This window comes from Mycteria americana, chromosome 6 (genome assembly GCF_035582795.1).
Source record: "Mycteria americana isolate JAX WOST 10 ecotype Jacksonville Zoo and Gardens chromosome 6, USCA_MyAme_1.0, whole genome shotgun sequence".
Classification (NCBI taxonomy): domain Eukaryota; kingdom Metazoa; phylum Chordata; class Aves; order Ciconiiformes; family Ciconiidae; genus Mycteria; species Mycteria americana.
The window spans coordinates 354810-365254 of NC_134370.1; the positions used below are offsets into that span (position 1 = coordinate 354810).

Sequence of the window (10445 nt, forward strand, 5' to 3'; positions counted from 1 at the left end):
GCTTTTGGCACTGAGACTCTGTAATGATTTACTGTTAAGAGAAGAATGATGAAAGATTTAGGAAAAGATTCTTTCCAGCCTTACAAAAATAAATGTAGTGTTAGAACAAACTGAAGTCTACATATAAATGAGTGCTCAGTTGGCTTTATTTATACAACCTTGTGGCACAATACTCCAATTTAAGGATATAATTAGGATCATTGTATTAGAAAGCTATAAAAATACAGGCTACCAGACAGTTGTTAAAAGGGATACTTAGTACTGCTTTGTTCATGAAGACAGATTGCAAACAAAAACCCACGCAGCTTAAGCACAAACTCTTGAATGAGGACACATCGTTGCCATTTTTTTCTTTCCATATCTTTTGAGAATTAGTTTTCACACAATCATGGAGAGTTACTTTATTTATTAGACATTTTTGTATGTACAAACAGAATGACTCAGCTGGCCATGACAAAAAAAAGAAAGAATTTATTTCCTCTGCAAATGTGTTCCCCCTTTAACGGCAAAGTACAGCATCCATAAATTTTACTGGTCAGCTGACATTTCTCTATGTATTCCTTCTCACTGTGGCATGCAAGGACCCCCTGACCAGCAGCATTTCTCTACTGTGCCTTCTGGTCTTCATCATGGTTATTCTGCCAGTGGATTCAGTTTTCAGTAAACATCCTTGTGAGCATAAAGATGCCAGATTGTGTCAGAGAGGCAGAGGAAGCTGGGAAGGTTACAGACTCCTCCCGGCCCTGGGATTCCTCCAGTACTCCCTGCTGTGTGCTTTTCTCCCTTGTTCAGACCGTATGACAGAGCTAACGCTGGCAATACGCCACCTGTGCGGGCAGGCAGTCGGCCTTATGGCTACACGCAGACCTATCACGAGACTTCGGCCCGAAATGTTCAAAGAAAAAGTCAAAACTACTGGGTACATAAGACTTAGCAGTGAATACACTGGAAGCCCTCGGATACTCGAATAGGTAGAGCATCTCCACCTGCAGATGTAGCCTGTTTGGGGCTGATTTCCTCCACAGCTGCTGTCTGCTCCTTTGCTGTCCCAGGCTCTACGGTGCCTCTCCAAAGCAGGAAGAATGGACAGGACAATGCACGTGAGTGGGCAGAGTAACAAGGGGGAACAGAAAATGAGAGTTTGAGAGAGAAAGGGATCTCCCAGATCATTAAATCTGATCCTTTGTTACATAACTGATTTTCTTCATCTGTCTTGAACGTCACCCTAGTCTGCAACCTCAAGCAGACAGAGGACAAGCAATGGTCAGCTCTGCCAAGATTTTTGGGCGTGCACCCTCATAGCAGTTTTATTCTCTGCAATTTCAAGCCCATGGGAAAAAAAATCTGCAAATCTCTCTCCTAAATGTGAGAGTCTAAATTCTGCCACAGCCATATGAAATGTTGTGTTGTATTCTGCCCTAAGCACAATACTATAATAATACCATAGTCTGAGGCAATAACTTCATTTTTTGCATTTTTACATTTCTTCACATTTCTGTTACACTGTTCTCAAGGTCATCCACTTTCTCTTGTATGCTACTCTATACTGATGAGGACTCTCAGCTCTGCACCATTAGCATATTCCTACTTTTTTGTGCCAAGGATCATAATGAAAAATATTAAATATGGCCTTTCCCAGAACATACATCATCCTGTGAAGATGCTTCAACAGAGATCATCTAGTCTAAAATGACTTTGTTTTCTAGTGACTGCATTACTAGCCCAAAACGCCCCTCATTTTTAAACGCACGGATCTCTTTTAGGTATGCTGTGAAGCAGCAGCATCCATACTGTCAGGAACACAGGCAGACAGCGTGATTACAGGGCCTCAGCATGGATTTTCCTGCTCTCTTGCCATTAACGCTCTAAGTAACTCCATGCAACAATATCGTTTTCCCTCCCCTACCTAGCTTCACTCCTACCTCCACCAGCAGCAGAATAATTCAGACAAGGAAGCCTGCATGGAGACCTGCCGTGAGTTTCCCCTTCCCCAGTCACTCTGTTTTGACACGGACATTTACAACTGCACTTTGGAATGATGTACAAGACAGTGGGGGATGCTTTCATGTACTGTGCATCTGACTTCTCTGTAGTCCATAAAGGTAGACAGAAAGCACATGCATTTACACCCCATAAATGTAAAACAGAGATTATTCCTGTTCGTGGTTTATTTTCTTCTAGTACATAGCCTCTCAGACATTTTCAGCTGCACAGAAGCTACAAAAAAAGGTACTTTGGCCGTATGCATGACAAAAAGAAGTACCGGAAGGCTAAACAGAACTTGTCTGAAGCCATCTGTACTGTAGTATTTAACACTGGACAATGCAGTATAATACTCTGTTCTGAGTATGTCGGAATGCGTAAATCTCAGCCGAATTTGACGTTACTAATCTCAGTGTTGCTTCCACGTCCTTTGTAAGAAAGGTTACTCACGGCAGGGGCAAATCAAAACGCTCATTAATTTTAAACGGTGGAAATCAATCCTCCGCCCAGCTGGAACCCCGTCCAAATACGTTCGTAAAAGGCTGCCTTCATTACCAAGAACAGCCCCCCGAAACACGGTATGGGTTCTCAGCCGAAGGAAACGACACGCTCTGTTTCCCCGCAGCCGTGCTGTCCGAGCGGGGACGGCCCGGAGGCACCCCCGTCAGTCTCCCTGAACCCCGGCGCCGGTCTCCGTCCGGATCCCTTCGCACCGAGGGCCCGGCGCCCCGTCTCACCGCCCGGCGCTCGCCACAACGCGCCCGCTCCCGGAGAAAAGCGGCGACCGGGCCGAGAGCGGCGGCGCGACGCCTCCGCCGCCCGCCGGCCGTGCGAGCAGAGCGGCGGCAGAGCGGCGGGAGCGCCGCGGAGAGCGGCGGGACCGGGCACTGCCGGGGGGAGCGCGGGGGGGGGGGGGGGGGGGTTGAGGGGCCGCCCCGCGCACCGGCCCCGCCGGCCGGGCCCCGCCGGCCGCCGCCCGAGGCCGCCAGGGGGCGCCGCCGGCCCGCGACGGGACGGGGGAGGCGGCGGGCGGAGGCCGGGCCGGGCCCCGGGGAGCGCGGCGGGGCGGGCAGCGGCGGGGGCGGTCGGGCCCGCTCTGCCGGGCCCCCAGGAGGGACTCCTGCCGCGCACCCGCCGCTGCGGGCGGGGGACCGCGCCCCGGGAGCGGCCCGTCACTCGCGGCCGAGGCGCGGCGGGGCCCGGCTGCGGGGCCGGCTCGGCCCGGGAAGCCGGCGCTGCCCGCGGCTCCGCGGAAATTAACCTCCGGGAAGCGGCGTCTTGTAAAGGGAACGCGGCGGGTCCGCACGGCAGAGCGGGCTGTAGCGCTCCGAGGTTAATCGGGCCGAGGGCCCTCGTCTGCGGCGGAATGTACGCGTAATCAGAAACGCCTCGGGACGTGTTATTTCCACTCTAGCAGGTCCTCTGCCAGAACGGTCTCGGCCGCAGGCAGCGGGCTCGGCGGGTAGCGATGCCCGCCAGCACCGGCGGCAGTGAGCTCCGGCGCTCCGGCACCCCGCCGGGCAGCGGGCGCCTCGGACGGCCCGTTTCCCAGGCGGAGAAGCCCCAGCTTGTTTTCCGAGATCACCCAGGGCGAGAGCAGCGGCTGCCGGGCGAGCGTCCGGGCTCCGCGCCGGGCGCGTGCGGCGGACAGGCAGCCGGCCGAGGCCGGGACCGGGACCGGGACCGGGACCGGGGCTGGGGCCGGCGGAGCGCACGGTGCAGCGGCCCCGCAGCCGTCGCGGGGGCTGCCCTGCCGCTGCGCCGTCCCCGAGCGGCAGGGCCTCTGCAGCCGAAACGGGGTTTGCTTAAGACTTAGGGAATGCTTGGACCTGGAGCAGCCTGGCAGCCGCCCGGGGCTGCACTCCGGGCGTCCCTGCGGGAGGGGGCAGTCCGGCCCAGAGGAGGGGACCCCGCGGCATCGGCGAGAGGGAGCGGTGGGGCAGAAAGGGACGCGCGACCCGCCCGTGGGCGCGGAGCCGGAGCCGGCGGCGGGGCCGCACGGGCGATGCCCGCTCGTGGTTCCCGCGGAAGGCGGCGGGCCGCGAGGCGGAAAGCCTCCTTCGGTGCCCCCCCTCGTCGGAAAAAAGACACAAAAGCAGTTTTATCACGCCGCGGGGTCTGCAGAGCTAAACCCCGCATACTTCCACCTGGAGAAATAAGGGTATTAGACGGCAGGAAAGTCAACGAACAGGACAAAACGTACCGTTAATGTGCCACAAGCGTCACTAATGACAGATATAAATTACCGGCCGGCCTCAGCGCGCTGTTCTAGCGCGAGTTTTAACCCAGAGGACGGGAGCGGGAGGCGAGCTTCGGATCTGCCCCCGGGGGCTGGCACGGCCGGGCCGCCGGCACGGAGGCCGCGCTGCTGGACGCCTGCTGCTAGCCGGGGCTCCGGGGCAGCGGGCCCCCGGGAGCCGCGCAGCCGCCGCGGGTGCCAGAGGCAGCCGGGGGTAACCCGCGTCGGGTGCCTGCGCGCTCCTGGCTGCGAGCGGCGCCGGAGCCGAGAAGCGTCCCGCGGGAGCGGGGCGGAGGCGGGACACGGACACGCCGCTGTCCCCGCGAGAGCCGGGCGCTCCCCGCTGCCCTCTCGCAGCGGGCAGGCGGCCCGGCCCGGCCCGGCCCGCCCCGGCCGGCTGGGCACTGCGCTGCCGCCGCGCTCCGCCCCGCCGCGGGCGCGGGTCCGGGGCGCCCCGGCCCCCCCCCCCGCCGCCGGCACCGCAAGCCCGGCTGCACGCGAGCCCGTCGGGGCGGCCGGGCCGTGCCGCGGGGTCGGTCCTGCCCCGCCGACGCGGGGGTGGCGGAGGCCGCGCTCTTACCCTGCTCCGTCGGTCCCGCGCGAGGCAACGGCGTCCCGGCGGGGCCTGCTCCTGGGTAGCGGCTGCTCGCTGCCCGCGCGTCGCGGCCGGAGTACCGCCCGGCCCCGCCCGAGCGGGGCGGAGAGGCCTCCCTCCCGCCAGCCGAGCCCAGCGGTCAGTGCTGGAGGGGTCGCGGCCGCAGGCGGAAAACCCGCGGGCGGTGCGGCGGGCTCGGCGGGAGGACGCGCAGCCGGCCCGGCTTGCGCTGCAGGGCCCCGAGCACCGCCGCCGGGGGCGGGAAGGGCGGCGGGACGGGGCGGGGGGGGGAGCACGGGCCGCCTCGGCGGAATCCCGGCGGCGTGCGACCGGGAGCGGCACCGGCAGGCAGACAGAGAGCGAGACAACCCCCGGGCGGGGCGGCGCGCCGGCCCCTGCCCGCCCGGGCCGGGCCGGGCCGCCCCCGAGCCCCGGGAGCGCCGGGCGGGTGCGCGGCTTTCCGGGGGCCGGTCGCGCCCCGCCGCCGCCGCCGCCGCCGCCGGGCCGCCTTCATCGCCTTCCCGCGGCTCCGTGAGCCTGAGCCGCGCCGGAGCAGGCGGGAGCGCGGGCGGGCGGCAGTCCTGCCCAAAGACGCGGGGGTTGCAGGCACGACGCCGGCCGGGGAGCTGGCGGGGCCGGGCCAGGAGAGCTTGGCAAAGCCGTCAGGGCTGCCCTTGCCGCTGCCGCTTACGCTAGAGAGAGGAAAAAGCAACGAAGTCGTTTATTAAACCCTCTTTGGGGCAGCGTCGTTTTTAACCGCACCTTTACGCGTTAAGCTGTTTACGAGGATGCACGTAACAGGATAGGCAGGCTGCTACGGCCACTGAGAATAACGACCACCGATCGAGCCCGAGTGAGTTGCTTCCCAAAGGCACTTTGAGATGAGGGCTGTTCTTCCCGGCTAAAGGAAACCCTGTTCACCTGCAAACGGTTCTGGCGATAGACATAGCTACGTCCAGAGGAACGCGCGTTTTAACAAGTGCTCCGATGCGGTGAAGTCGATTCATGTTCACCTTGTGAACACTTTGAAAAGTTTTAATTCCCCACTTGTTGTGGTGAGTATTTTCCTGGGTCAACAACGCATCAGAACCGTAGGAGAGGGCAGTCGCAAGGCGAAGAACGCGCTTCAAGCCCCGCTTCCGGAATCGTTTTCCATAAAAAATCTCAAATCCGAATTCTTCTTGCCTTGCCCCGTAAGCACGTTTCGATTACGAAGAATACCAGCGGTAACTTTATTTGTGCGAACGAGCTCCGTTCCGCGATGGTGTAACAGCCGTCCTTCCCCCTCGGAGACAAGGGCTCGGACCCCTCCGCCGGGTCTGGAAGGCAGGACCCCTCCGGTGCCGGTGCCTTTCCAAACCGGCAGCGCAGACGGCCGAGCGGGACGGTCACTCCCCGCCCGTGAGACCGGACTTTCACGTACGGCCGCACAGGGCACATACGCGAGACCACGGGCGCTGAGGAGCGTGCTTTAAACGTTCGGCTCCGGAGCGCGGGGGACGGCTGCCGCGCGGCTGGAGAACAGCAGCCGGGCCACGGGCAGCCGCGCGCAGCCTCCCCCGCGCCGCCGCCCCGAGGCCGCGGAGCCGCCGTCCTCCCGCACCCGCGAGGCGCCCGGCGGGCCCCGCCGCCGCGGGCAAGGTCTCCGGGCGCCGAGCCCTCTCGGGCTGCGAGGCGGGTCCCGCCGCCCAGCCGGGCGCCGCGGAGGACGGGCGGGGGCGCGGCGGGGCGGGGCGGGGCTGCCCTCGGCGGGCGCCGCGCGGGCGGGGCGCGGGGCCGGGCGGGGTCCCGTCGGGCGCGGCGCGGCCACGTGCGGCTCCGCGCGCTCCCACGGCGGCCGGGGCCGCCCGGCCCGGCGGTGACGTGTCGGGGTGGGGGCGCTCGCCGCCCGCCGATTGGGCCGCGGCGGCGGCGCGGGGAGGCGGCCGCCCAATGGGCGCGCAGCTCGCAGGTGCCCGCGCGGTTATCTGCGCCCCGGGCGCGGCGCGGAGGGTCCCCGCTGCCGCCGCCGGGACACGCGGCCGAGGCGAGGCGCGGAGCCCAGCCCAGCCCCGCGGCGCCCACCCCGCCGGTCGCGTCCCGTCCCGTTCCCCCCTCCCCTCCCGCTGGATCCCGCGCGGAGCGCGGGAGGCGCAGCCTGCCGGGGTCGCTCCGCCGGCCGGGGGCCGTTCTGCCCAGGACTCCCTCCCCGCCCGTTCGCCGTGCTGCCCCGGCTCGGCTTTCTCCGCGCTCCAGCCTGGAAGTTCGCGGTGCGCGTCGCCGAGCTGCGGGGGCGGGCGGAGAAGCGCCGGGGTTTTCCTGCTCCCAGCAAACTTTGGTACTCGCTGTTGCTTTGATCCTGCAAGCAGAGGAGAGGCCGTCCCGCCCGCGGCCGGCGCTCCTGGCGGGGGGTTACAGGAGAGCTGCTGCCGGCGCGGCGGGAGAAGGACCCGCGTTCGTTGATGACCACAAATGTTAGCGGTGGGGCAGATGGATGCTAATCGCCAGAGCGCGTTCGTCCTCAGCAGTACGCCGCTGGCCGCGCTGCACAACATGGCCGAGATGAAGACCTCCCTCTTCCCCTACACCCTGCAGAACCCCTCCGGCTTCAAGGCGCCGGCCCTGGGCGGACTCAACACGCAGCTCCCCTTGGGGACGCCGCACGGAATAAGCGACATCCTGGGGCGGCCCGTAGGCACCGCCAGCAACCTCCTGGGCGGGCTGCCCCGCATCAACGGACTGGCGGCCTCGGCGGGGATGTACTTCAACCCCGCCGCCGTCTCCCGCTACCCGAAGCCGCTAGCGGAGCTGCCGGGGCGGCCGCCCATTTTCTGGCCGGGAGTGGTGCAGGGCTCTCCCTGGAGAGACCCCCGGCTCGCCTGTCCCGGTAAGTGCGGCCGGTTCCGGCGGGGAGCGCGGCCCGCGGGGCCTCCCCGGCAGCGGCCCGGGGTCCGGCCCGGCTCCGCCGGCGGGAGGCGCGGGCCACCCCTCCGGGCCGCCGAGCGACGCGCCGGGAGCCGGGGCGGCCCCGCGCCCCGGCCGGCCGGCGGCGAGCGCGGTGGACGGGGCGGACGGCCCGGCGGAGGCCGCGGGAGCGGCGCCCTGAAGGCAGGGCCCGGAGGCGGGCCGGTGCCGCTCACCTGGGCCCGCTGCCGCCGCGCCCCGGGACGTGCCCGGACCGAGCCCTGCTCGAGAGCCAGCGGCGGCGCGGACACCCGGAGCAGCCCCGCCGCGGCCCGCTGCCCCCGCAGCGCCGGGCGGAGACGCGGTTCCGAGCTGGGCTCGGTGCAGACCCCGTTTCTGACGGAGCCGTTTCTCCTCCGCTTTCAGCTCAGACGGGGATGGTTTTGGACAAGGACGGCAAGAAGAAGCACTCGCGACCGACTTTCTCCGGGCAGCAGATTTTTGCTTTGGAGAAAACCTTCGAACAGACGAAATACTTGGCAGGACCGGAGCGAGCCCGCCTCGCCTACTCCCTGGGGATGACCGAGAGCCAAGTGAAGGTAGGTCCCCGCGGGCGCGCCGGGGCCGGGGGCTGGGCGCGGGCTCCCGCCGCCGCCGCCTCCCGCCCGCTGCCGGGGCAGCGCCGTCACGTTTTGCTTCCGCAGTGATTACCAGCGACCAGCAAAACTGCAACCGTCCAGAGATTTTTTTTTTAAGTCAGTTCTATTTTAAATTGCATCTGGACAAAGGATAGATTTTAGGCTGTTATTTTGTGCACAGGTTATTTTGTGCTTAGAGTTCTTTGTGCTGCAAACGATTTCAGAAAAGCATATCCAATATAATTTAAAAAAACTCAAACCGAACCCCAAACCAAAAAGCCCCCCGCAGGTAATGGTTTCGGCGGGTCCGTTTCCAGCGGAGACCGCGTCCAGTAATTGGCGCAACTTTGCCCTGTGTAACCGCGCAGATTTTTTAGCAAAGGCTTCAGGCGCACCGAAGGGTCGAAGCGCGCTGGGAGCCAGCAATACGCAATTTCCTAGCCAGCAATAAATACTTGCTTTCCTGGCCACCATGTTCCGTTTTCAACAGATGATGGTCCCGCGAAACCGCGGCTTTTGCTGTCGCGCAGCTCCGGCTGGCGACAGCCCCCGGGAGCCGGGCGGGTGGCCCAAGCGTGTCACGGCAGGGCCCCCTCCCCGAAGCTGCTCCCTGCGCTGCTGCCGGACCCCGCGCTGGTGGGAGGGGAGAGGAAGGGAAGGGAAAGGAAAGGAAAGGAGGGGAAGGGAAGCGGCGGCCGCGGCCCGGTCCCACCGTCGGGGCTGAGCCGTGCCCGGTGCCGGTGCCCAGGTCTGGTTCCAGAACAGACGGACCAAGTGGCGGAAGCGGCACGCGGCGGAGATGGCCTCGGCGAAGAAGAAGCACGACTCGGAGACGGAGAAGCTGAAGGAGAGCTCGGACAACGAGGACGATGACGAATACAACAAGCCCCTGGACCCCAACTCAGACGACGAGAAAATCACGCGGCTATTGAAGAAGCACAAATCCACGAACCTCTCCCTCGTCAGCCCCTGCAGCACCAGCTCGGACACCTTGTGAGGGCGTGGGCACCGACGGCTGCTGCGGGCGGCCGGGGCCGGGCGAGCCGGGGTGGTAGGCACCGCGGCGGAGAGGAGTTGTAACTGGATGTTCAAAGTGGTGTGTTGTACAGCCTAAGATGTATGTGAAATGTATATATTTTTTACAGAATAAGTTATGAAATTATTTTCCTTCTCATCGATGTAAATTTCAGAGGAATTTTCCCCACTTTTTGGTTTTTGTTTTGTGTCCCTTTCAGGTTTGCCCCTCTTTCTTTTAGCCTCCCGGCCGATTTCCTGCTCCTAACAATCAGATTTTGTTACGTTTTGTATGGGTCGCCAAATCCAAGCTCAGCCACTTTGTATATAGTAAATTTCAGATTTTGTGATGTATATTTCTAGTGTAAGAACGGCTGTTTTCTTTCACTCCCTCCCTCTACTCAGTGTTTTGGCGGTTTGATTTCTCCTGCCTCCGGCTTTTACGCTTAATAATATCAAAAGAGAAAACAACCCAAAAAAGCACGAGAGAAACATGGACACTTGATTTTACATTGGGATCGAATAATGTCTCCACACGGGCTGGAAAGACTTTGTATAAATCAATAAATTATTTAACAAGCTTCTCCTTTAGCGAATTTCTTCCCGCGTCGCTCCTTGTCGGCCCCGTCCCGCGGGGGGGGGTGGGGTGGGGGGTGTCCCCGTGGCTGCGGCTTCGGCTCTCGCTCCGCTACTCCGGGGGCCCTGAGCTTCAGGGCCGCTCTCGCCCGACCCGCTCGCCGGGGACGGTCGGCCGGCGCCCGCCCTCGCCTCGCCCCGGCGTTTCCTCCGGGGCCGCGGCGGGGCCAGGTCGGGCTCCGGCCTTCCCGCGCCCGGCTGCCGGCGCGCACCCGGGCTCCCCGCCTCCCCCCTCCGGGCGGCCCGGAGCTGCCGCAGGAGCCGCCCCGCCGGGCCGCAGCCTCAGGGCCCGCGGCCCCCGCCCGGCCCCGCCGCTCCGCGAGGGGGGAAGCAGGCGCTGCGGCGGCGGGGCCGGCGGGCCGGGCCGGGCGGGCCCCGGGCGGAGGACGGCTGCCCGGACGGCTGCCCCGCCGGCCCCGGGGCTCGCTGCCGCGCGGGAACCCGCGAGCCGGGACCC

The 10445-nt window shown here is 63.9% G+C and overlaps 1 protein-coding gene across 1 annotated transcript; it reads left to right on the forward strand.

Moving 5' to 3' along the window:
- The first annotated feature begins 7268 nt into the window (after positions 1-7268).
- On the forward strand, positions 7269-9507 carry NKX6-2 (NK6 homeobox 2). Its single transcript, XM_075504036.1, has 3 exons — positions 7269-7683; positions 8127-8299; positions 9087-9507. Exons 1-3 carry the CDS (start codon positions 7269-7271, stop codon positions 9333-9335), a joined length of 837 nt encoding a protein of 278 aa, XP_075360151.1. The 3' UTR covers positions 9336-9507.
- The last annotated feature ends 938 nt before the right edge of the window (positions 9508-10445 follow it).